Source organism: Drosophila grimshawi, unplaced genomic scaffold (genome assembly GCF_018153295.1).
Source record: "Drosophila grimshawi isolate 15287-2541.00 unplaced genomic scaffold, ASM1815329v1 contig_311, whole genome shotgun sequence".
Taxonomy (NCBI): Eukaryota; Metazoa; Arthropoda; class Insecta; order Diptera; family Drosophilidae; genus Drosophila; species Drosophila grimshawi.
This window is the reverse complement of record NW_025063098.1, coordinates 22,558,589-22,586,304: the sequence shown is the minus strand read 5'-3', so window position 1 is coordinate 22,586,304 and position 27,716 is coordinate 22,558,589. Positions and strand designations below refer to the sequence as shown.

General features: G+C 37.4%; 1 protein-coding gene across 2 annotated transcripts; it reads right to left on the bottom strand.

Moving 5' to 3' along the window:
* Positions 1-220: 220 nt before the first annotated feature.
* On the bottom strand, positions 221-25,898 carry LOC6568549 (tubulin beta chain). 2 transcript variants are annotated; one of them, XM_032740763.1, is made up of 7 exons: positions 25,552-25,898; positions 8,855-9,089; positions 7,511-7,740; positions 3,682-3,849; positions 2,951-3,215; positions 541-863; positions 221-441 (listed from the first exon to the last, which is right to left on the bottom strand). In XM_032740763.1, exons 1-7 carry the CDS (start codon positions 25,606-25,608, stop codon positions 349-351), a joined length of 1,371 nt encoding a protein of 456 aa, XP_032596654.1. In that variant the 5' UTR covers positions 25,609-25,898; the 3' UTR covers positions 221-348. The 2 variants fall into 2 exon arrangements, with proteins under 2 accessions (XP_032596654.1, XP_043071170.1); XM_043215235.1 differs by lacking the exon at positions 3,682-3,849 and adding an exon at positions 3,360-3,527 and having other exon boundaries at positions 25,552-25,829.
* Positions 25,899-27,716: the final 1,818 nt, after the last annotated feature.

Sequence of the window (27,716 nt, the reverse complement as noted above, 5' to 3'; positions counted from 1 at the left end):
GAGCAGAGATCAACCCATAAGCGATTAATTTGTTTAAAATAGCCATCACTCCGACAGCAATGAGAATCCGAAGGCTGACTCCGAAGTGAGTTGTTCTCTATATGCATATGTTTATAATATATAGAGTCGTTTAACATTTTAATTTTACTTATAGCGCAGTTTTAAACAAGTCAAACACGGTTTACTTTCGAAATCGCAAAATAAAAACACATATTGGCCATACAGAAAATGAAATACTATGTTTACCGTTTATTAACTGTCATTAGTTGATGTGTCCACATAGACACTATTGTTATATGCTATTTAAAAAGGACAGTCAAGCAGCAGACACGTAGAACGCGGAGCAATTTAGACATCGCCATTTTGCAGTGCCTCCGATTCGTAGGCCTCCTGCTCGGCCTGTTCGTCGTCGAACTCGACATCGTCGTCGGCGGTGGCTTCCTGGAAAGAGCAAAGAAAAACATTAGAAGAGGTACATTATGGGTTTGAGGTGATTTTTGGAGAGATGGGGTCTGTGCAGTCTGTGAGGCTGTGTCGCACCTGGTACTGTTGATATTCGGATATCAGATCGTTCATGTTGCTTTCGGCCTCGGTGAACTCCATTTCGTCCATGCCCTCGCCGGTGTACCAATGCAAGAAGGCCTTCCTGCGGAACATGGCCGTAAACTGTTCGGAGATGCGCTTAAATATCTCCTGTATGGCCGTTGTGTTGCCAATGAATGTGGCAGCCATCTTCAGGCCGCGTGGCGGAATGTCACAAACGGCCACCTTCACATTGTTCGGTATCCACTCGACAAAGTAGCTGCTGTTCTTGCTCTGCACGTTGAGCATCTGTGTGTCCACCTCCTTCATGGACATGGGTCCTGTTAATTATTAAAAGTGCACATATATAAATACTTTTACTCTACTTATAGCAGCAGCAGCAGCAGCAGCAGCAACAGCAACAACAAAAAAAGGCATCAGCAGCATTAGTTTTTATTTCCGCTTTCTCGCTTCTCACATCAAAAGCCAAGTTGTTGGGCTTTGATGCGTCAAGTGAAATCCCCAAATCCCTGAATATGAAATACTAAACGCCTTCTAAGCCCTGCCAGCGCACTTGGCCACCTGGGCCATGGCTGTGTTTGTGTCTGTGTTTTTGGGCGGGGACGACACCACTAGCAGAAAACAGTCCCATGAGGCAACTAAAAAAGCTGTTTAAATTCCTCTCGGTTCTTTTTTTTTATTTTTATATATATATTTTAGCTTGTTTTACTTTTATATATATATATATATATTTTTTTTTTTTGTTGCAGCTTTTAGCTAACGCTCATTTTTGTGATTAATTATTTTGTAAGCGCGGACAAACGGACTCGCAGGGAGCCTAGGGGTAGGAGAGGAGTGCATGCAGCGCTGCCTGGCAGGCAGCCTTAAGTCACGTTCGGCATGATTAGTTAAGGCCCTCCAAAAGCTGTGGCAGGCAGCGGTCGCGGGACTGCGACGGGATCCATGGGATTGCGACTCGGCAATTCCCCAATGGATCTTGAAAGTAAATTTCTAATTACGCGCGTTTTGCAAGTCATCAGTCAAAGGCAATACGTGAGGGGAGACGCGGGTTGTGGGCAGGGTTCGGGGCGTTCGAGCGTTTGGCCGTTAGGCACACAAGGAATAACAAATGAAATATTATGCGGCATACTTTTGGGCGCCACAGCGAAGCAGTTTATTAATTTAAAAATTAGCGCGAAAAAATGCGACCCACCCCAGCCCTTGCCGTCTCTCTCGTTCTCTCTCTCTCTCTCTGTGTGGCGCTGAGAAACAAATTTGGGAGACGTGCGCGTTGACGGATTGCAGCCTTTTTAGTCGCCAGTCGACGTGCATTAATCATTTTTAGTGGCGCCCCCATAAGTAGGCTTTGCGTTTGCTAATAAAATTGTCGCTGTCGCAATGGCGAACTATACGTGCCTGCGGCGGCTTAACCTACAGCGCTGCTGCGGGGTGCCGAGGTGTGCCTGCCACCTGCCACCTGCCACGCCACGGTCATGACAAAGCGGTCCTGACAAAAATGGGCTCGCAAGTCGTTGCCCAAAACCCACACAGATATGCAGATAGACAGACAGATGGCAGCAACATGGCCATATCCGCGCTTCATTTGTTTGTACTGTGTTGTTGTTAAAAAACTATTTTTCTTATTTACCTTCTCTTTTTTTTTTGTCGGTCGGACCACCCGGAATGTGGGCAGGGCAACCTTTCACGTGAAAAGTCAAAGAGCCCGTCGAGTCATGTCAACGCCACTTAACGAGTGAATACTCAAAAGTCTAACGTCATCCCATTTATCAGGGCCAAAAGAAAGAAAAGTCAGGCTGGAAAGGGCTGTCATTGGCAAGCCGTAGTTACATTCCTTAGCAGACCGGCGTCAACCGGCAGACATGAACTCTGTTCTTATGGCAGCTATATAGTATATCAGTCTATATAGTATTTCATAATCCGATATTTTGGCTGTTTCAGTTCAAGTATGAGGAACTTATTGGTGGTTTGGAAAGGATATCTTGGCAAGCACAAATGTTATTTATACAAGAGCTCATCTATCGTTCGATCGTCCCAATGCCAGCTTTTGACATAGAAGTCCGAACCGGTTAGCTGCGACATATCTGCTGATCTATGCCAGCAATGTGATATTGTAGTCTGATGTTTATAATATCTTAGCTTACTTTGGGATAGATGTCCTGATAAGCAAACAATTTGACCTACAAGAGCTCACCTTTCAACTAATTGTTTCAATGCAAACTAAGTGATCCTATCAACTATCTGTCAAATTTGTCAAATTTCATCAGCTGAGGCACAGAGAGACATGGTTATATAGACTCGGTTAATGATGCTGATCATGAATATATAGATACTTGATGGGCTCGGAGCTGTCTTGTTCAAAATTGTAATACCCGACGAGGGGCATTCATAGTTCGAGATGAGCACTCACCACGGAAGATGCAGGCCACTGTTAGATAGCGTCCATGCCGGGGATCGCAGGCTGTCATCATGTTCTTGGCATCGAACATTTGCTGGGTTAGCTCGGCGACGGTCAGTGCCCGATATTGTTGCGAACCCTTTGCGGTGAGTGGCGCAAAACCGGGCATGAAGAAGTGCAGACGTGGGAAGGGCACCATGTTGACAGCCAGCTTGCGCAGATCAGCATTGAGCTGGCCAGGGAAGCGCAGACAGGTCGTCACACCAGACATTGTGACCTAGAGTTGGATAATTTTATTAGTAGTTACTCAATGAATTGAACTTTAGTTTGTGTCTTTGCTGTGGTTCCTGCATAGTTGAATAGTTGGGTCGCAGCTGCATCGTTTATTGTTTTTGTTTTATTTTTGTCATTTACTACTTACAGACACCAAATGATTGAGATCCGGGTAGGTGGGTGAGCTGAGGCGCAAGGTCTTATAGCATATGTCATACAAGGCCTCATTGTCAATGCAGAACGTCTCATCAGTGTTTACGCACAGCTGATGCACCGACAGTGTCGCATTATATGGCTCAACGACCACCTCAGAGACCTGGACACCGACACAGACAGCAACGGCAACAACAACAACAAGAACAAGAACGTCCACAACGGGGACATGGATGTTGTTGATGGTATAGGGATTGAATGCAAACACACAAGACCGAAACACGCATTAGTTGATTTGTTGCTAGAGTTGCACTTACGGAAACCAAATGATTCAAATCGCCATAGGTGGGCGACGATAGCTTCAGCGTGCGGAAGCAGATGTCATAAAGCGCCTCGTTGTCAATGCAGAAGGTCTCATCGGTGTTCTCCACCAGCTGGTGAATGGACAGCGTTGCATTGTACGGCTCCACAACGGTATCGGATACCTATTGACCAGTTGAGAGCGACAGCAGACAAGGCAGCAAAGGCATGCAAGAATATAAAAAAAAAAATAGCAGAAACATACATATATTAATTGCCAAAACAAATTAAACACAATTCGATGAGCTTGAATGAATATGTAGATTGTTATTAAAACGAATAAATATGTTAATATTAAATTAAATAGTTATTAATATGCATAAATTGAAAAATTATTTAAAATGATTGACTTTCTATTATCTATTTAAGTTGTTTTTTTCTACCAAAGTCAACAGAATTAGTAAAATAATTACTTTATATTCTGTTATTCTATCATTGTCTTAAATAGATGTGAAATTGATTAAATGTGAATTTACTGCTTATAATTTTGTATTTAACAAGACAGTTGCTCTGGCAAGAAGACAGCTCGAATTGCAGATACCCCGCAACACAGCTTTCAAATACACACTTAGAATCGACTCTGTAGTTGATCAAAAATGTATATTCTTTATGTGATGCAAAGACGATGAGGCATGCATCTGATATGCATCTGATATGCATGCATATTACCATTTTTTAACATTTTTGATGGGCTTAGATTACAACAATATGGAAATGCTTCTAAAGATGGGTTTCAAGGAAATTGGTATTTTATAAATAAATATATTTATATATATTTAAATAATAAATATACATTGTGAAATGCAGCTGTTGAAGTAGAAAATTAAAATTTCATTTGCACCTCAAATGGAACCGCACAGCTTCACAAAATAAGGTGCATTCACCAACAGTTGTTGCATAAATGCAGTATCACATTGCACACAACAAACAATACATTTCCTAATGGAGTATGTGTGTATGTGTGTGCTTGTTTGTTTGCAGCAAGTGGACAATATGTGTAATACATTGGTTAGTGCTCTACTATTTGCCTATGGGCAAGATGCATTGTGTTGCAAGAAACGTCAAGTGCAAAACTCTGTTGCAGTTTCGCTTCGCAAACTGTTTGCACATAAATCCTTGCAATTATTTAATGGTACAGCCAGGAACGGAGCCGATAACGAACGGTCACCTGGAAAACAGCTCACATACATGAATCTAATTACAATGAGTTATGCCCGGGCATAACTTACACGTTATTTGTTATAGTTGTGTACAATGTGTATTTGCTTTCGCAAAATATTTGCAAATGCATTTTGAGCGTACTGAAATCAAAAGGGTTTTGCTGCCCAAATCTGGCATCTGATCAATGAGGCCAATTAAAAGGTTTAATAATATATCGTATATGCCAATTTATTAAGCTGCAGATTAATAATTAAAGCCTAAAACTACAACTGCAGCAAAATGACTGTTAAAGTATGCGAGTAAACGCATAAATTTCAGATGCGTATTAAGTGACAGGCGTGTGTCATGTCCTCGCCGCAACAAAATGGCCGCCAATACCAAAACATTGCGGTAATTCGCCAGACCAGGCGCATAAATAACCCAATGCCAGGCATTAAGGGACGGTGATGCGGCCCACAACAACTGGCCACAAGGGTTCAACTGGAACACATACTCGCAGCTTGGTCATTGTTACTCAAGTGTAACGGTAATAAATTTAACACTGCCAAAACGTAAGTTTTATTCGATCTGCATATCGAAGTCTGTGAGGGCTCAACTAAAAATAAGGCATATACATATTTATATATATATATATATATATATATATATATACTTTTATATATTGGCATAAGCCGTTTTGTCGAATGCTAATTTCACGCATCAATAAACTTTTTCAGCTCGCATTTCAAATTGAGTGCCATGTTAAACCGTCAGAGGCATATTTGAATTTGTGGTATCAGTGCAGTATTTACATATAAATGTACATGGTAAGTGTACTGCTCGACTGCGACATACCCTACAAACATTTTGAAGAGTTGCTTATGGTTGACAGAGGGCCACTTTTTAAAAGGCAGACTGAGTACAGTTTGATAATATGTTTATACCGACATTAAAAAACCAAAATAATTCCAATAAAATAATAATTTTCCTTTTTTGTTCAGGCTGGAAAAAGTCACCAGGTGTAGAGCAAGACAATTGTTTAAAATGTAGCATTAATTATAAATGATTTAGGCAATAATATTAATGGGGAAAAACAGAGTTACAATTCTATAGATTGAGAGATCACCTATCTAACCTATTTATAATATTGAAACATAGAAATCCTCAACCCAAAATGAATTCATGAATTCAATATTTAATTTTATACAGGATATTTGCATTCATTGAATCAAATTTCAATTTCAAAAGCCACTTAGATAGTGTAGTATTTATTGATATCAGTTATTATTCATAGCTGGTTTTAATTCTCATGGCAATTGAATTTTTCTAAAAAAGTCCACAAACAAAGACTGATTAATATTTTGGTATGATTAATATGGCAGATCATAGTCGGGTACTCTCTAATAAATTTATAAAAATATTAAATAAATAAATAATTTATAAAAGAAGCTATTATTAATGAATACCCTGCTGGGACATTTGGTGATGGGATGTAATGCCTTGCCTGTTATTGACAATCAATTTGCCACTAAATTAATTTAATTAAATGTCTAAACGTAATTAAATGCCCCTGATGATGCCTCAAATGCAAATGAAGCCGTCTCACGTGCCGCGAGGGCAGTGCGTGCGTGTAAAATATGCAACTAGGTTAATTAAGCAATAATTGAAGCGTGTCACAACGCATCCATTGAGTAACCAAACCATTTCTACAACCTGTGCTCTTCTCATATAAACCATTCATCACCGAATGCCCCTCCTTTTAAAGCTGCCCGCAAAATTGCATTGCCAATTAGCTGCAGAGGCGGTTGCCGGCTCTAATTTTTGGCCGGCAAATTAATTAGAATTATTTGGCAGATTCGCATACCGCTGATAATAAGTGACATCAATTGAAATTAGCATTCATTAAATAAAGCAAAAATTACACTGCATGTGCATTGAGCACCGCATTCGGATTATACTATTTAAAAAAAAAAATAAGAGTATGTAGAAAGTATAATTAGAAAGATCCTTCTTCTATCGAATACAAATATTTAAGATAAGTTAGTAAAGTAAATTCAAAATACCAATTGTGTCTTTAATTATGAAAATAGTAGAATTAAATTTAAATAAAATCTCTTTCTATATGTTCCTTTCGTTAATAAACATCCCGTTATTAGTTTTTTTTTATTATTTTGTTAGTCATTGTGGATCACTGTGGGCAGGTGTCCATAAAAGATCCTAAAAAATTTTGTGAAATTATAAATTTCATCATAGGATATAATTAGACTGTCGACACGAGTATTTCATTTTGTGGAATACTAATGTGTAACAGGCACGCGTAGATACTTGCCACATTTGTTGCCATGGTGTGGCTCATGTTGGTTATTTGAAAACAAAAAAAAAATAAGAAAAACGCGTGCAGGTGTAAAGCGTTTTGGGGTTGCAGGTCGGCTTACAAACACCGGCATCCAAATATGTATGTGTGAGCTAAGCTGATTTGCCTAAGCGGATTGCCCTGCCCAGCATCATGAGTGTAGGTTATGAGGGTGTGCGTAAGTGGGTTGCCATGTGAGTGGGCGTGGGTGTGGCTGGGTGTGTGTATGTATTTGTTGTATTTTCTGTGCATGCTAATGATCTGCATTTGCGAAGTGCGTACGGTGTACTTACCTTGGGTGAGGGCACCACCGAAAAGGAGTTCATGATGCGATCCGGATACTCTTCGCGTATTTTCGATATGAGCAGTGTGCCCAGACCAGAGCCAGTGCCGCCGCCCAGCGAGTGTGCCAGCTGGAAGCCCTGCAGGCAGTCGCAGCCCTCGGATTCCTTGCGCAGCACCTCCAACACCGAGTCGATCAGTTCGGCGCCCTCTGTGTAGTGGCCCTTGGCCCAGTTGTTGCCTGTAAAGATGCATAAGTGAGCAGTGGATCTAATATGCATCAGAAGTTTTCCAATTATATATTTATTAAATGAGCACAGACTACAGAATCTCCCCTTAAGCACACACAAGAACAATATGTTGTGTTGATTGACATGTACAAAATTAATTTTCATCTTCATTCGCAGACCATTCTATAATTACAATTATCATTAACATTGCGGACAGCCACGTCTCGAGCAGCAGGGCTTGGCGTCAATTATCGCAACAACAACAACAAAGGCAATCACAGCAGTGGTAAATACAAATGCTCTAATCAATGCAGTGTTCAACAAGGTCTTATCCTGCCTTCTGCATTCAAATAAAAAATACTTTTAATTAAGACAAATCACAGAAATGCCATTATGCAGCTGGAGTTTGAATGAATAGAGTTTGTTGATGGACAACTATATTATATTTGAAACATATCTCTTCTAGGATATATTATATACCTCTTTATGCTGTGTCTAACTGATATAAGGAAAAGTCGAGCCAAATTTAAATCTGACCAAGCACAGCCCATGCTCAAGCCACTGTTGCTTTGCTTGCACATGGGAATTGCTTGTGGCAGGTGGTCTGACCAATTCGCAATTTCATCAGCGTCATCTTGTTGGTACTTATCAAAGCAATGACAACACCACATGATGTGATGCTGCTGCTGTGGCTGTGGCAACTGCAGCTGTAACAACTGTTGCAAAGCAAACGCTCAATGGAGGCAGCGACCACAATGACAAGAAAAACAAACTGCCGATCAGCTACGGGGCGCATTTTGTGAGGCAAAACAAATGCACATAAGGAGTAAAGTGCTGGGAGTGCGTATCCAGAGATGTACAACTAGATTGGACAGAATGGGGTCGATTGAATTGTGCACGAGCTGCAATATGCCTGCGTCTGTGTATGTGTGTGTGTGTGTTCTGTGTGTGTGTGTGTGTAACATGCCACGACATGGCAGCCTTAATGAGCAGCTAAAATGCATTAGCTAAATGCTGTCCAATGTACTTCAGCAGCAGCGGACAATGATTAACGGTGCAAGTGCCTTGAGGCAATCAGAAGGACATTGTTAAATTGTTAATTTATACTCGAATTCATTCACTTACCCGCTCCCGATTGCCCATACACAAAGTTATCGGGCCTGAAGAGTTGACCCATCGGTGATTGACGCACCGAGTCCATCGTGCCCGGCTCCAAATCGATGAGCACAGCACGTGGCACATACTTGCCACTGCTTGCCTCATTGTAGTAGACATCGATGCGCTCGTGCTGCAGATCCGATTCGCCATGATAGTAGCCATTGGGATCGATGCCATGCTCAGCAGAAATGATTTCCCAGAACTAAAAAAAAAGAAAAATAATTGAAGAAAATTTAATAATCGTACAAAATTTGCATTTCAATTCATTTCGTATATTCTCAATAATTAAATTAACAATTTTTTGGTTGATCTCCAACTTATTTTAATCTTTGGCATATTTAGTTATTACACTCAGGAAAAAAGTCGCACTGTATTTTAGAAAACCGATTGTGTAATAAAAAGCTTTTATAGGAAATAATAAATAAAAATTCAAATAAAAAAAATATTGATAGATTTGAAAAAATGTAGAATTCCATGCAGAATACAAATAATATACAATAAATAGTGTTTTTAGTTTTTTTTGTTGTAGTTTACCATGCGGCGTTAAAATATTATTTTTCAATCAATACATGTGTCGGCACTATGTGTGTACGTATGTATGTGTTCGTGTGTGTGTGTGTGTGCGTGTTCATGTGTGTTGCGCGTGTATTTGTGTTGCATTGCTTTGGCAATCAGTGCATATAAATATGAGTGTCCTTTTTACATGCCGCTTGCTTTTATGGCCAATACCAACGACATTTCCAGTTCCAACGTAGTCGTCATCGTTCTGGTATCTATCTGGCTGCGATTTATACGCGTGCATATGCCATATATTCCCCCCCCCCAACATCGTGCAGCCCATGCTCAACCCCTTCTCTCTCCAACACTCCAGCAAGCCACTCAAAAACGAGCGGGGAGCACTTTATATGCCGTGAGCAATTTCTGTTGCATACTTTTATGGGCGCACACTTTTTACTGGCAGAGTGAGTATCGTGTTATTTTTTGTTGTGTAACGATGAGGAATAATTGAATCCTTTTAGGTGTTTTCATATATTTATTTATTTTTGCCGTTTTCTATGGGTCGAGTGTTTCTGCGATTTTCCCGTTTTACCTCTGAATTCCACTCATCGCTCCCAATCCAGCTACTCCCCCACATCTCTCTATACGCTTTCACAGCGTATTTGTTTGCACGTATATTTTTCTTTCGCGTCGTTCGACTTTTTCTTCCATTTCCATTTTCATATTTATATTTTTTTTTTGCTGCTTTGGTTTTATTGCCCAATACGCTTCGTAAAACATTTCACGTTTGTTGCGCATATGAATTTCAAATTTTTAAAAATGTTTCAATCGTTTTGCTCGCATTCGTGTGCGCAGGTGTGTGTATGCGTGTATGTGTATGTGTATGTGTATGTGTGTGTGTGTGTGTGTGTGTGTGTGGGGCCCAGAGGCTGGTGTGAGCTGTAGTGGATAGCAAAATGCTTATTGTGAGAAAAATGCAATGTGTGCTGCCCGCAACTCTCATCGATTGGAATGATTTTTAATGGACTTAAGCGCTAAGGGACATGAATTAATTTATTTTCCTCGGCATTTCATACATTATGTGAAACTGGCATTGTGCCGAGATTGTATTCTTGTGAAGGGCATAGTGTAAGTTTTAATTTATGGTCGAGCCCCGAGTGTACAGAATAACTTTTACAAGTTGAACGAAGTCAACTTCCAAGTGTTTTAAATATTGATTTAACAACCAGTCTCACAAGCAATATTAACAATGTAGTTAAAGGCTTTCACAAACATCCCTTTTTGAGGCATATTCTTATTTTTTCATTAACTATTCACAACCACAAAATATTTTGCACATTTATAACACTTTACAAAATCATTACTTGATTGTCGCATCTCATTTGGGTAATGGCGGAAGCAGGACCTTTTGAAGTGCCTGTCGAGTGCATGAGTTTTATCTTTCAATTATTCATGGATGTCGACGTTTTTACAAGACGATGGATTACCCACCTTTGGCCATTTTAACACACATATTTATTTTTATGCCGCCAAGCACCATTATGTCCTTACCATAAATACTCAGTGCAATTAAATGGCGGTGGGTTCGCTTTAAAAACGGACAATCGATTAATCTTTTAGAATAATACAACTAATATAAATACCGAGCTTAAAGCGGAAACTACGCAAGACCATAACATTTGGCGATTTGGCCCTAAATCATTAATAATTCAGATATTAATAGATATACAAGTATGAACTAACAAGAATTCAATGGTCTGTGTTGTGGTCCAATAGTTTTCGAAATTTGAAACCAATTGCTAACTTTTTGTATTACAACTTCAAAGCTATTTTTATGCCAGTTACACGAATATTTTAAACATTCACTTAATACAAAATATATGTGGACAGTGGAGCATTAAAGGCTCGTGCAACAAAAAATATTGCAGCTAGCGACTAAGAGATACTCTGTTAATTTATAAAATCAGAAAAAAACAACAATTTTAGGAAAAACCTCAAAAAACTAGAAAAATTTTCTTGTTTGTTATTAGGAATCTTTTTATCTTTTCTTCTATTTTTCGGAAATATATTTCTTCATAATAGAAAATAATTCAAAAAGGCAGAACTGCCAATTTTTACTGTACTATTGAACTACTAAACGTGTTTTCAATTGTCTTCTAGTTTTTATTATAGCCTTTCAAGTCCTTATCCTACTTATGCACGGCATATTTGTGCATTTATTCAAAGGTAAGCATTAGAGCACTTTAGCCGGGCGCTTCAAATTGGCCATGGCATATATGTTGCACGCTTTTGTTGTTGGTGTTGTTGCCATTATGTTAATCCTGGCGCAGCATAAATGTTTGCATTATTGCTGTTTGTTGGCAAAGTTTTGTTTCTCCATTGGCTCTTCGACATCCAACAATGATAACAAGTTGCGTACCCAAAAATGCGAGTAGGAATAAAAAGGAAAACAAAACAGAAGAAAAGTTTGTGACTTGAGTTTGTCCTTGGATAAAGTTGGACCTCATATGAGTAGTTAGAGGGGGATGAGGCGGGTGGACTGAACGCGTGGAACCCTTAGAAGCGCATGTCTTTGCATATATAACAAACTGGAAATATGACACTCAATTGTACGCATCGGTAGACACTTTTGGTTTGACAATAACTTTGATTTGCATACGTTCGTTCTGGCTGATATTTGTTTGCTTGCTTGTTGGCATTTGTGTGTGTGTATGTATGTGTGTGTGTGTGTGTGTGTGTGTGTGTGTGTGTGTGTGTGTGTGTGTGTGTGTGTGTGTGCGCTTCTAGCCACCCGCATGGGAGACAACTAGTTGACTGACTTTGCCCTGGCATTTGTCCTGTTCCTGTTGTTGTCCTGGCACTTGTTGCCTTTGGGGAAATTTAAATATGTTTTCGTATATTTTACGAAGCCAATTGCAGATAAGCGTTTTTCTTTTCGACTACTTTTGTGCTGTTTGCTTGCCCTTGGCCAAAGGGGTGTCACTTTATTATTGAGTACCCTTTTGTTAAGGGTAGACACAATTCTATCATTTAGTATGTAACGTCTTTTTTTTTTTTATGTTGACAAATTTATTGTTTATGTACTTTTTTCTTTTAAAAGGCAAGCAGAGTATTTACTCTTCTGTAGCCAAAAGGAAGCGCATCGCTTAAAAGCTTATTATATATTTATATATTTTCTGAAAAGTTTTACTCTGTTGCTGTGAATGACGTTCGAATATTCTTGCGGAGCTGTCTAACTGCCCGTTTAGCGTCTGTTGATATCGACTCACTTGCTTCTGACGTGCCTGTCTCAGCAGTTTGAGGTGGGTCTACTGAAGTTGCCCTAAAACTCCCATTAAGTTAAATAGCTCAAAAGCAAAGAATAAAAAAGCACAAAAAAACAACTATGCAGCCTTCATTTGCATAAAGCTCTTGGTGGCTGCGGTCAAATTGCTTAATTACAAAATTGCTCACAAATTAAAAAACTAAAAAGAACTTGCATGAAACAAAAAAAACAAAAATGCGATAAAATTAAAAGTAAACAAAAGGCAACGTGCGTTGACCACAACGGCGCCATTTTGCCAGCCATTTTGTGGTTCCTTTTTTTTTTTTTTAATGGACGCACATTTCCTTGTTCCCAAAAGAAATTCAATTCGAAATTAAAATTCTCAAAGTGTTCAAACAAAAACCGAAATACCGCGACGCGAGCAGTCAAGCAAAAGTCAAGTGGCCAAATTGGCGAAAGTTGGGCAAAAAACGAGCATAAATTAATTGCGGCCAGCAAAGAAATGTGGGCTGCAGTTTGTGCTTTGTTTCGCTTCTACAAAAGGCCATTTTCAGCTTGTGTTAGCAAAGGATGCGAGCTGCGCAAAGCAACGGAAGTGCATGTCGCACCGGATGTGACTGAGAGCCCCCTGGGACAGTATACTTAGGGCATGGGTTCAAGACTGTTTGCGAGCAAACTGAGTTAGAATATTGAATTTGACAATTTAGCTCGGGGCGCGCATAAATAAGCAAATGCTACAACTACAAATCATCGGCCAGATTCTTAAAAATGTTGCTAAGTATATCGGATATAAGAAACACTAATAAGGCACTGACAAGATTCTTGAAAAAAGTTGTTAATTATATATCTGAAAAATCTAGTAAACATAACCGTGATTAATCGTGTAATAATTTATGGTTGATTATGTTTTCGTTGTTGTAATAATTGATTTTATTATTTTAATATCAGTAGTTTGCTGATCACTGAATGTGTGATTCAATTTAATTAAAATAATAATTATTAGTTGTTGTAATAATTAAGGTTGTGCTTCTTCAAATTAGTTTTTCTCTTATATATATATTTTTTAATTTATTTTAATATTGTCAATTTTCGCATTAATGTGCACGGAATATGTAAATTAATTTAAATTCAATCAAAATAAATACTTTTATGTGGTATTTTCATAAATGGCATGCATAAAACAAAGTTATCCTATGGTTGAATAATTGAAAAAATCTAATTAAAATTCCATTTCGAGTGTCAAATCATGTACAATGAACAAACCGCTTTCTACAGTACAACCAGCGACAAAGCTTCCATTTAAAATTGGAATGAAGAAAATGTAGTTTTGACATTTGGAATTTCATTGAATGAATTTGAACTTAAAATTTTTAATGAGCTGGCAAAGGATAAGTTCGCCATTAAATGAGAAATTGTGTTTTGTTAATTGTATGCAATTTACACGAAAAATAAGCACACACCTTGGTCAAAAACATGTTTGAAAGAGCGCCACGTAGGCGGCAAATTGAATTCTAATTGAATTTTCGGGCGCTGGCATTAAACTAATTATAAAATAATAAACAGGATTGAAACATTTTTGGCGACCATTTGCCAATTTACAAATGCACAGCAAAGCCGACCGATTTGTGTGTTGTGCGTTTAAAATGCAAAGCTCGAGCGGTGCGAACTAAGTCAATTTATTTTAATTTGAACGGCCGGCAACAAAAATATATATTTATACAAGCGACACATGTGTGTTAGTGTGTGTGTTTATATGGGATCCATTAGCGTAATGAGCTTTGCTCCCGGGCAACGCCCAGCTCAGTCATAAGCCGCAATAAAATAAAAATTGCTCAACACACTCAAAACTTAACGGCCGCCCATCGATAGATGACATTTTGCAGCCGTTGGCCATAAACCATTTTGATGCGACACACACAAAAAAAAAAGAAAATTAAAATGAAAGGGAAAGGGAAAGAAAACCAAAGGGTTTGAGAAGCCATCTGCAGTTCGGACTGCTCAAAAATGCAATTTATGTGCGCATCGCCACAAATAACGAATTGTGCCCCAAACTACACTAACGACCAACGGGACGCGTGTCACGCGCCCAGCCGTATAAGTATTTTTCGCAATAATACTAAAAGGATTTGGCCAAATGCTGGCCCGCATACGTAGCATGAAGTTTAATGCAAAACAAAAAAAAAAAAAAAGAAACAACTTTACGAGACAGTTATCTTATTCACGCCGAAGAATACATACCCTTGTAAGTCATAAGGGAGTCATCGTGCCGAAATCTAAATTGAGAATAACAAAGACATACTCTTATTCTTAATTTAGATGTCGGTAAGATGATTCCGGTTAGACAGTAGACATATGTTTTATAAATCAAAAAAGAAAAGTGTCCTGGAATTAAGAGAAGAAAATGCCTGATTTTTAAATAAATTTCCGTTTAAAAATATACCTTCTGAATAATACAGTGAATTATTCTTGTCCAAATTAGAACTCATCTCAAATTCCAAGTTCCATCCAGATGGCTGTATTCAATTTACACTCTCTCTCTATATATATATATATATGTATATATATATATTTTTTTTTTTTTGGTTAGCAGATTTTTCCCTCAATGCATTGCAAACTTAAAAACAAAATTAGAATTCCCTTATAAAAGGTATAACAAGTAAAATGTCAAAGCATACTTTTTGGGGCTGAGCTCAACATCGCTCGTCATAATTATAGGCTACGCGCTCGCCATGTATGCTATGTGTGTGTGCTGTGTGTGTGTGTGTGTAATTGCCACACAACTACAACAATGCAGAAAACGCGCTCAATTTGTAGTACGTGTGAATTTCGAGGCTGCCTCGGTTCACCAGAAAAATGCAATTTTTACCAATCGCATATCCCGTAAATTACCCTTTATACTATATTTACATATATATGTGTGTGCTTCATCTAGTGTAAGTGTGTTTGTGTGTTGCATGTGGATGCTGCATTTGCAATTGCATTTCTCATCAAGTGCATCAATTTAAATGTGGCCACTAATTGTCATTATCAGCGCGTTGCATTTGCTTTTGTTTTTGGTTGGTTTCTGTTTTTTCTGTGCGATGTTTATTTGATTGCATTGTTTTTTTAATTTCTCACTAAAATACTTTATAAATGCCAAATGCTTTTTTTAATGCAGCTGATATTCCAAACCAAATGCCAGAGCATGGTTATAATCATAATTAAAACTTAAAATATATCTCGTTTCAAATTGATGCAAATTGCTTTTGTTGCACATTAGTTTAATCAATTATGTTAATAAAAAAACGATTTGAATAGCTGTCGATAAAGAAATGGTCGCAAAACTTTGTGGTATGAAATTCAATTGTGATATATATAAAATGTCAAAATTCTTGATTAAAAGATATTTCTTTAAAATTGTGGCCCTATGGCTAACAGCAATCGATTTTGAACGGAACGGGCAACGGAACAAATTAATGGCAAAAATTAGCTTGTGCTACTAGGTCGGCTTAACTAGCTTTATTTAGCCAAGCTAATATACATACAAGTGTATGTTAACTTTTCCCATTTTTACAAAATAAGCTTTGCTCGACATTTTAATTACTGTCATATTAAATTTATGTAACTTTACATAATTAACAGTAACAATGTATGTAGAATAAGCCATGCATCTAAAACTCATAAATAAACAATTAAATTATTCATGAAAATACTTCCAATGCTGAATATTAAAGCAATTGCTTTTTGGCTTTAACAAAATAACAAAAGCAAAATTTACTTTTGTCAATTGGTTTTTATAACAGCCCCAACCTCAAAACATATATACACACACACACACACACAGGGCTCGCACACACACAGATAAGCAGGTATACGCGATTGACAAACAATTCCAATTGAGATTTCAATAATTGTCGATTTAGATATGTAAATATTTTGGCTGGCTATTGATTTAACTAATGTATAGCTGTTGCCTGGTATATGACCAGCCGGAGGTCAACATAAATATTGCGGTTAACCAGCCCATTTGTATGTGTCCCTCATATTTATATCATCTATTTGTGCCCAGGTGATCTGATTATTAGGAATATTGCTGATGACTATTTGCACGTGTCTATTGCTCATATGAAGAAAGTTTTGAGTTTTTGTGATAGCTATGTATCCATATCTATTGCATCAGAAAAGAAATGTTGAACCGCGTTAGTTACTGGCCAATTGCTGTTCGATCTCCGATCATTTACTATGCTATATGTTTTAGGGTCTGTGACACAACTTGAATTTTATCATTTGCTATACACTCATTATGTATGTGCATACCTATTTACATTGCCTGGACTGTGACGACTCGAAGCGAAGTGTGTAATAATAATAATAATATTTATGTAGCAAGCGATATGAAGTTCATATATTGAAGTACGTTTTGGCAATAGCTAAATAAATAATCAGCGACAAGGCTGAAAGAGGGTGTGTACACACACACCAGCTACACACACTCGCACGCACATACTTTTTACATACATACCTAACTGTATTTACTGAGTACCAGATGCCGTTCAACGCCAAGTGATATTCCACTTGACATGGAGCTGGCGCATATGAGCTGAGCTGCGCACTCTAGGGTTAAATATAAATACGAGACCAATATTTTATCTACATCCCTACATAGTTCAACGAACTGAAGGCTACTCAGCGTCTAAGGTAGACAACGCGAATAGTCGAGAGAACATATTTCAAAACTTTTTAATAAATATCAGTAGAAATTTTTATGTAAGAAATAATAGATTAAAAAAGCTGCCAATCTGTTGTTGTTCTTGTTAGTCATATATGTTATTAAATCGATTAATGTATGCTCAATAATTTTTTTTTGTATTTGTAAATTATATAAATCATTTTTTTAATTTATTTTCGATATCAAGTTTTAAATTGCTTTCGAAAAAGCCATAAGATTATAAAACATGTAATTTTATAGTTTTATAATTGCTGAACTGAAAATGAATTTCTTTAATTAAGAATTTTATGTAGTTACATACTCAAGTACTATATTAGCTTTCTCAAATGGTAATGCACAACGCAAATGGCCCAAATTTTAAATTGCCTATCAGAATTTATTAAATTGAAAAGCATCAGCAGATATTTTCACTTTTTTTCATGGACATATGCACATATCATAGTTTTTTTTCGCCTAATGCCATTTTCATGATATCAGCGCGGTTTTGTATGTGCCATGTAAATAAGCATGCTCTTGTGGCATGTGAAAAGTTTTTCTCATATATGTATTTAAATATGTGTGTGTATGGATGCATGTATGTACGCATGTATGTACAACTGACATTTGCATTTTTTCATTCTGCATGTTTATGGAGTGAGAGTAAATAACTGCTGGCTATTAACGTAAATTTGCTAGCACAATTTCAGTTATTTCTTTTTTTTTTGCCAGAAATATAATGACTGAAAATGTCATTAAATCAACAGCAAGTTCAACAGATAAGGAACCCAATATCACATATCAGTCATTATTTAAGAGGAATTTGCCAAATGTTGCCGCCGCATTTTCTGATAACGTTTATATATTTGCCCAATATTGATGTATTTCAACTGAAAACGATTTGTTTTGTGAGAAGAAGAGGTATTTTTATATGTTAAGGATAACCATCAAAAGTTGATACAGCATACAGCACAGTTCACATGCTATTAAGTATAAATTGAGCGAATAGTAATTCCATTACATATATTAATACCCAATAAAAACATATATATCAAGTTGATTTCCTGCGGATAACTAAAGCTGGCATACAGGGTGTCTGCTAGCTGAGCATTAGCGTTGCATTTTTCTTTTTTTGAATGCGACAGCCGTTTGAATGAAAAATGACCAAACAATTTATATACACAGTCATGTACATGTGGAAAAAGCAATTAATGCTGTTTGCTGTGCAGATCAGCATCAGATGGCAAAAATCCAAAATTAAACAGCTTTTATGCAAATATGCGCGAAATCCGATATTATATAATAACAGGTGATGGTCTATGAAGTATGCCGGTAGTGAAGATATCCATTTAAATAATCTAGACCCACAACTGGATAATTTAGATTGACTTTAAGTCTCAAGTCGATAAAATAGCAAAATAATAAATACAGTTTTTGTAGTATAGTTTTTAGTTTGTACTACAATTGAAATTCAAATTGTCAAACACGCCAAATTTAATATTGCGTGTGATCAATTATATTCATTCGCCATTTGCCTATTTGCGGTTTTAGCATTTCTTTGGGCCAAATCGCGCGTACACCTGCAATAAATTATAAAACCGACGACCAATTCAAAAAGTTATTAAGTGTATGCACCAAAACAACAACATCCAGAGTGTCACATATGCTTATTCATCTATGCCACACATCGATATTTATGTTGACCGCAGTTGGTTTTTAATGGAGTTTGACGAGTTTTCCACGCAATTTTATTCACGGTTTGTTTATTTTAGAAATTCCATTTGGCCGCTTTTCAGTTTGCATAATTTGTCAACACAAAATACAACAAAATGCAAGCCGAAAAACAAATCTTGATGATTCATTTTATTTTCTCGCAATTCGCCTGATTTGTTTTTGTTAATTATGTTTCAGTATGCAATAATAAATTTTGCCATACGACTATCGCATGTGGTTAATATCTGTCAGCATTATCTGGCTGCTGGTGCTGCTGCTGCATACCGGGCTCAAAGCAATTCTCTGATGCCTGCCTGCTTATCGGCGCTCTGCCGCAACAAGGCCAAAAGAAAATATATATATTTAATGGCCAATACAATTGCATGCATAATTCACACACACACACACAGCACATCCAGCACAGTTTCTGGCTGTAACTACAATTATGCAGTGCGAATTAAACCTGAAAGCTTTAAATGCATTTTGAGTTTTATTTTATTTATTTATTTTTTTATTTGTATTTTTTTTTGTTTTTTGCTATTTGCATGCAATCAGCTATTTTATTGTTTTATTTATTTCGCAAATACCAGATTACAAAAGCGCAACATATTTCAGGTGGCGTCCTCTGTCTGTTTGTCTGCCCAAGTGCCTAGTGGTATGGCAAAGCACCATAATTACAATTTGCGGCGTGCAATTTCAATAATATAAAATTACCAAAGTAATTGAAAATTCGCAAAAAAAAAAAAGAAAAGGGGGGAAAAGATGAGGTATAACAACCGCAACAACAAAAGCATAAGCTACATGGATTGTTGCTGCTGCATGTATGTGTATGCAACAATGTTAATGAAACATATGCCGACACGTCGGCTCGAATGTCAAGCGGCGGCTCTCGAGAGCGTGCAACAACCGGCCGCATGCATTAAGGACCAACATGAGAAATTAATGAGAAAAAGAGTGGAATGCTTTTTAAAAGTGTTAAATAAATAACAAAAAGCTGCCCAGCCCAGTTCAGAGCCGACGCCATGCCACACATGTGTGTATGTGAATATATACCAACTGGGCAGGCGCTGCAAGCGGCTTACAAATGGCCACAACGTGTGGCACGTTGTGGGTGGCATTCGCTGTTGCAGCTTGTTCGATGACTTGAAGTGATGTCTGCTCTTTTTTCTCTTGCATTCTTTTGCTTGTTTTACTCCGTTAAGCTTCTCTAATGTGTTTCTAATATCTATGGAACACTTTTTGCACGGCAATTTGCAAACTCGGAATTTACATGGGCGACAGAGCAGCGATGCACAAAGAAATGCATAAATAAGTAATTTTTATAAAACAGCAGCTGCGAGCAAAATGCGCAAAATATTTGTTAAAATTCTCGTTTGTTTATTCATAATCAGTTTGTGCAACGATGCGATATTGCCACCCTTGTAACCTGCCGCCGCGGGTTATGCGTTCGCCCATTATTTTCTGCATTGCATAGTGTTAGGCGCCTCACTGTGTCTGTGTATGTGTGTGTGTGTGTGTGTGTGTGCCAATGTTTGTATGCGATGGAAAGCTTTTGTGTAATCTTCATTTGGTATGCATAAACGCATTTTTATGTAAATTGAAAAATATTTTTTAAAAAAATGTATTTATATTTATTTTTGCTTTATTCGCTATTCTTTTAATTTATTTATAAATATTTTCCCCCGTTTTTTTTTTTTGGCTTGTCAAGGGTTATTGTTTTGAAGAATCCAGCATGAGCAGGGCATACATCATACATCACATACATTTTGTGAAATGTACATACGTAAACAAAGTCAGAGTCTATATATTTCTCACTTGATTCACTAGAATTAAACAGAGAATATCTTCTAAATAAATACTAAATACCTTAACTATCCAACTCAGAATTTAAGCTTAGATTTTTGTTCATTTAATCCGAGTCAATATATATTTTGTATATATTTAAAATATAGTAGTAAACTAGTAACAAAAGTTTTAGAAATTTTACTTAGAATACAAATGGCCTTGAGAACTAGATAGTTTTACTTGTTTTAGGAATTTTATACAGCTTTTTTCTTATATTTTCCAGAAACATATATCTTAATAATAGAAAATATTTCTAAAAAGTATAAATGCAAACATTAATTTAAGAAACTCTGAAACTCAGAAAATAGTAATGAAATTTACTCTCTCGTCGTCTACGTTAGAGTTTAGCTGCTTTATGCTTCAGATAACTGAACTTAGCAACTCAGGAGTTGAACTATTTCTTATATTAAATACTAATCAATACAGTTAAGAATGTATTTAAGATGTAATAGATAGTAGTTGACATGAAGATTATTTATACATCCCCATTATGGTTATATATATGGCTATAGTCTGTTGATTTGGTTCCCATTGCGGTTGTTGATGGTTTTTGAAAACCGATATCGTTGCATGCGTTCACAGTTTATCTACTTTATATGCAACTAGAATGCGGTAGACGCCAACTTAGTTATCAATCGCTTGTTGTTATATCCACCATCAAACAAACACCAGCAGATAGCAGAAATGCCAAGGACCGCATCAAAATTGCATTTGCATATTGCCAGGCGCATTAGCAGCGAGAAACTGTCAGAACGCCACAACGCCAGCCAGTTAGCCAGAAACATGAACCAAATGCCCCAACACAGGTAGCGACTACGAACCCATACCACTGAATATGCAGCCCTCCATGCTCCATTCTGCCTTTTGGCATGCAGAGCATTACCATACAGAAATTATAGCAACGATAGTTGCCAACGTTATCGATAATTCAATTTTGTGCATTATTTTGGCGCTGCGATGATGCCCTGCCATTATAAGCTAAATAAATGTAACCTAAGGCGGGCACATGAATAACACACACACAGACACACACACACACACACACATTTGCATGTAGTGGAAGGAGGTCACGTTGGATCCTCTGGTTTCCTTTGGTTGGCATTACAAGCTCTTTAATTTTATTGTCTGTTGCTTGCGTTTTGGCATTTTGCGTTCTTGTTGTTTGAAATACGACGTTGTTGCACTTGTCTATAAATTTTCCACACTCTTTTCCACGTTTTTTCCATAGCCATTTTCTTGGCTCTCGTTTTTTTTTTTTGTGCTTTAGCTTGAATTAAGGGCGAAGACGGCACACGCTGTAAATAGATTTTCCCTTGTTATTGTTCACAAAATGATTTAGGGAAAATTAGGTTTATGTAAATAATGAAAAAAGCCATCGCTGCAGGCCATACCAAATATCCTGGCATCATGCATGGCCCGCCTGCACAAAATATTAATACACACACTTATATTTATTCGTGGGTGTGTATGTGATCAATTTCAGCAGACAGCAGACGGCAGACTTTGGGCCATATTGTAAAATTAAAGCCCAAAAGAAACGGCTCATGTGAGAAAATATAAGAGATGTGTGCCAGAAGTTGGTGCACCTGAAAAATTATGATTTAAATTAACATTATGTTCTCTTAAATTTCGTTTGTTGTGGAATTAACAATTAAATCATAATTAATGCTTAAAGGTCAGAAGGCATACGAAAAAGTAGCGAGCCGCTTCGATTTTAAGCTAGTTTAAGTTTTGTAAAAATAGAGAATTTGCTGAAGCTTAAACTCTGCATGGGGTTGACCTATAAGACCAGGTACCATGACCAACAGAACGACCAAGCCAAACCAAGAAGAAAGTTATGAACAATTTTAAATGACTGCAATGGTTTGAATGTTGGAAAGTGTTTCCCAAGGGAAATGTGATAAATGTTTCATTCATAATCATTTGTTTGCTGAGCTCACGCTTAGTGCTGAGAAAGATAGTGCTAGAAATGTTAGCCTACTTGGCTCAAGTAGCTTTCGTGGGAATTGGGTGGGTCGCTTTTCATCCCAGCGAAAACCACCCTAAACTAATCTCGTTCAATTTTAAAACCAAATAACCCAGTCAAGAGTCAACAGTTTCATCTCTTTATGGAATTAAGCGAATTTAATAAATTTGCCAACTAATTTGTGACCATATTTTTTCTGCAATCTATTCTATTGATTTATGATTCATGGAATTAATGACAAATTTAAAAGTAAAATTTGAATTAATTGTGTTTGTTAGGCTTATTGCTGTTGTGAACATAAAAACATATGTATACCAATGTTTGTGCTGCTGTACATAAATTTGCCTATTTAGTGAGCTTACTTTTTGCCACGCAGACAGTTTTGCATATTTATTATTTATTTATTTTAGCGCAAAGGCCATAACTCACACTGACAGCCAATTAATCAGAAATGGACGTTCAATTAAATTATAAAATAATATCGCAGTGAAAATTAACAAGTTTTCAACCAAAATGTGAGCCAATGGCAAAATATGCTGCGTTATTATTATAATCAAATTGAATGCAACAGCAAACGATGTATTTTCTTTTTTTGTTTGTTTCGTTGTTGTTTTTGATATACGAGCAGTGCAGCATAGTCAGATAGCGTGAATTATGTGTATATGTACATATATACAGGCAAAATCTATTTATTTAAATAATCTTCAAAAAATATGCTGGCAAAAACAAAGGACGCATACCGCTAATGAAATGTAAGTAAAATGGGGGAATGCGAACGAATGCGAACATAAAACCTGATGGGATAGGCCATGGCTTTGTCATTGCAAAGTGCGGCCTAATTAACTTTGCAACACGCAAAAAAGAGCTTTAAAAATATGTTTACATAAAATTGAAGTGGAAAAGCGTGTAAAGAGGCGGCAGCAAAAAGAAAGAAAAAAATACCCAACCAAACGAAACGAAACGAAATATGCAGATGGGGTAATATGTGTGTGGAGAGAAAACTGCGCTGGGAAATGAAGAAAGCACAGCAAGAAAAACACAACAGCAACAACAACAACAACAAAAAGATAAAAACTGTGTCAAACGTCAACGACTGCGCCGATGTTGTTGTTGGGGCTGTTTCTGGATTCTCATGGTGGGTTAAATTGTGCGAGTTAACATTAACGCGCTAAATTAGCTTAGAACGAGCAACGACGAGTTGCGTTTTGGGCTGGGCCTCTACAATATTTTTTTTATTTTTTTTTTATGTATATACTTTTTTTTATATGCCTTTAATTGGCCGCTAGCATGCGGGCTTTAGTGTCAGAGCTGCTAGCTTCTGTCTGGCGTGCAGCGACCCACTTGAAAATATGTATGCGAAATAAGCCTGTGGCATATGTCACATACCAAGTAATGCCTATTTCTGGCGATGTTTCGCCAAGCGATACGAATTGTCAACTATTTATGACTTGTACTTATGTATGTTCACAGTTTTGTAAACAAGCACACTGATTACACACGCACACACATACAACTAAGTAGGTGCTTGGGGAGTCGTTGCTGGCTAACAGCAACTGGCTGCTGATAAGAAAACTTGTAGTCATGCCATAAAATGATACAAAAATCAGACACAAGTCCCCAATGCGTCACACTCTATTGGTTGGTTGTTGCACACACAATATGCAAGATTTATACACACAGAGTCACACACACACACACACACACACAGCTCGAGAGTTGCTTTAATAATGCATGTTTAGACATATACATACATAAGAAGAAGTGTGTGCTAGATTTTTTAACTATACTCAATTATCTAGCTGTTGTTTTATGCCGCTGCTGTAGTTGGCATTCAACTGTAGCCAGAAATGGTAAAAAGCTAAAAAAAAAAAAATAAAAATAAAAAAAACAGAAAAAAACACATAAAAACACAGCTGGTAAATTTAGTCAAGTGTAGAGGGCAAATGAAATAAGGCAAAAAAGAAAGCTTACTGGGCATTAAATACATTAACTGTTTGAGATGTGAAATAGAGCCGCCCCAAAGAGACCTTCAAGAGAGTTTTAAAATTCACTGTTAGCCTTTTGTATCTAATTACTGGCATGATCGGGTTCAAGACTAACAACAATTTTGAATTTAACATTTAATCTTGAAATCTCGATATGTCTTTACTCGGTGGTGGCAGCTATGTACATATGTGAATGGAAATAATGCAACCAATTATAAGCGAGTGTCAAATAATTCAACTTGGAATGTTGCTAGGCTTACTTAAGCTTTAAAAGTGAATGATCTGCCGAAGAAACTTTGGCTAGCTGCTGCCTGCTGATATCATTATCGTGATAAGATAAATTAGCGTGAATTTAAACTTCTAGAATTGTAGTTGCGTCAGTTTATTATGTTGCTGCTGCTGTCGCTTTTGCAGTTCTATAGTTTCTCACTCTGCCTCCTCTGCCCGTTCTGCAGTACAGCAAATGAGAGCAGCAGACGACAAATAAAAAAAAGAGCGCAACGGAGAGAGAGGGAGGAAGGGAGGGAGGGTGGGTACGAGATTGAGCGTGAAAAGCAGAGAGAGAAAAAGAGCGCGTTTATTCCATTCGGTTTTATAATTAAACATGTGAGGTTAGGAATGGAATACTGTGAAAAATGTGGAAAGAAATTATTGGTGGGCGTTCAATGTGTGTGTGGCTGAGACTAATTGAATGTTAATTATACGCACCTTTGATCCAATCTGATTGCCACATTGGCCGGCCTGCAGGTGCACAATTTCCCTCATATTGAAATTCGCTCTGTGACTTGTCAAAGGTCAGGTAGATGTTTTTATATATGTGTTGCTTGCGGTCAACTGACAACTAAGTATTATCAGAGAGATGTGCACAAAGATGCCAAACACAAATACACACACACAATCAACACACGCACACAGACAATTGAGCGTATACTAAAAACGAGGGAAACAAAACAAATCAATGAATGAATCACTTTAGGTACGCTACTTTTGTATACTATAAGCGATCGTCGCGCTCGCGTCAAGAATCCAACGTGCACTGAAAACCGCCACAGATACAGCCGATTGAGCGACCCAAGCAGAATGGTCTACCAAAAGCAACAGGCGATGGGCGATGGGCGGGGGGCTGCGTCAGCATTTCATGTGAGAGGCTAAATCAGAGAGAGAGAGAGAGAAAACAGAGCGAGAGAGCAAGAGAACGGGAATAGTTTTAAAATTGAAGCGGCAGCTGATAAAACGACGACGCTCAGGCGGCAGACGACAGAAAAATTGTGACAAGCGGCAAAATCAACTACAGCAATAACAAAAACAACAGCAACAGCGACAGCAACAAAAACATTAAAATATATGTACATAGTATGTACCATATACAGACATAAAAACAAGCCTGGAATTGTAGCCCAGCGCCGGCGGCAGGTTTGAGATATTTTCATTGCTCTTGCGGTTCTGTTATTACTTGTTTCGGTCTTCTGCTTTCCGTCTTCAGTTGCAGCAGCAACGCCGCTCGCACACACGTTCTTCATCATTGGAGAAACAGCACGAGAAAGAGAGAGAGGGAGAGGAAGAGCGAGAGCAGAGAGAAAGAGATTAATTGAAATTATGCTCTTTGACACGCTTCGACCGTCAGAGAGAGATATATAAGGAAGAGCGCAAATTGAGCTGTTAATGAGAAAGAGAGTGTTTAGTCGGCGGGCCTGAGTTATTTTGATTATGTTTTACAATGCAGCCGGGCCCTGTAATGTGCCAACATGGGAAACGGCTGTCCATTAGCAGCCTCTTCGCTAGAGAGAAAATACTAGAAGTGTGTATGCCAGAAAGTGCGACTCTGTGCAACTTTCTAATGCTACTTGTGGACACACCTTTGAACGTGTACATACCCAGTACTCAGTACGGCGAACTGGTAAACATGTGTTGATTTTGTTATCGAGTTTTGTACCAACACTGGTCAATCAATTGCTTGCAATTGCCACTTAATCGATTTTCCACTAGGTACAGACATCCAATGGGATAAACATTTATATTTTACTTTAATTCACATTCAATGGGAAAAACATTAAAAATAATTTACATTTTCTCTACATATCACATTCAATGGGAAAAACATTTAGAATTATTTATATTATTTAACTTATATATGCGCACAATATTACAAATGATTCATTCAAAGAGCAACAGTAATTGTAAATCTTCAATTTTGATCCAATTCAGAGACAAATTCTAACGAATTCCTCATAGTAAATATCATTCAGGAATTTAGCGCACATTCTCCTACTTTTGTTGAGTCTGTTCGATCAGCGATAATGTGAAATTTCTCATAGTCCACAATCCGATGTGAGAACAAAATAACAAGTTCAGCAGGCTACCCGTGCTTACCAACCTCCATAGTAAGTATTTCTTCGGCTAGATCAACTTTAGTATTGAGTAGAGGATTTAATAAAATTACAATGAAGGGTTGCATTTTGAGCTGTTTTGTGTACCGATTTCTATTGAAAAATGTTGATAGGTAAGTTAATTACTTGATTGGATTAGCTAACCTTTCGAGTACTCTATAAAATTTGCTATGCTGCGTTGATTTGTTTCATCTTAAGTTTTTGTATATTAAAGAAATAATTATCCTAGGGACGCCAAAAATAAACCTTTAATTAACTAATGGGAAACAAATTTAAAATATTGTATAAAATGCATTATTACTCAGTCAAAATTCTTTTCATATAAAATCCCGATAGTAGTTAACGCTCATGACTACATCGGGCATATCATTTTTGCCTTACGTCCACGTCCATGTTGAGTAGAGAATTGTATGTTCCGTATGATTCCTTATCGCCAAAACAGCAATGCCAGCGATGAAGGTCGTCTTTTTGTGTTTGGGATGACTC

What these genes read in the sequence shown, in the direction of transcription:
- LOC6568549 (XM_032740763.1), bottom strand. Translation starts at nt 25,608, where the DNA reads ATGAGGGAAATTGTGCACCTGCAGGCCGGCCAATGTGGCAATCAGATT. An exon ending in GCAATCAGATTGGATCAAAG is followed by an intron (nt 9,090 to 25,551) that starts GTGCGTATAATT and finishes CTTTTTTTTTAG; the next exon opens with TTCTGGGAAATCATTTCTGC. An exon ending in GTATGGGCAATCGGGAGCGG is followed by an intron (nt 7,741 to 8,854) that starts GTAAGTGAATGA and finishes GCATCTTTACAG; the next exon opens with GCAACAACTGGGCCAAGGGC.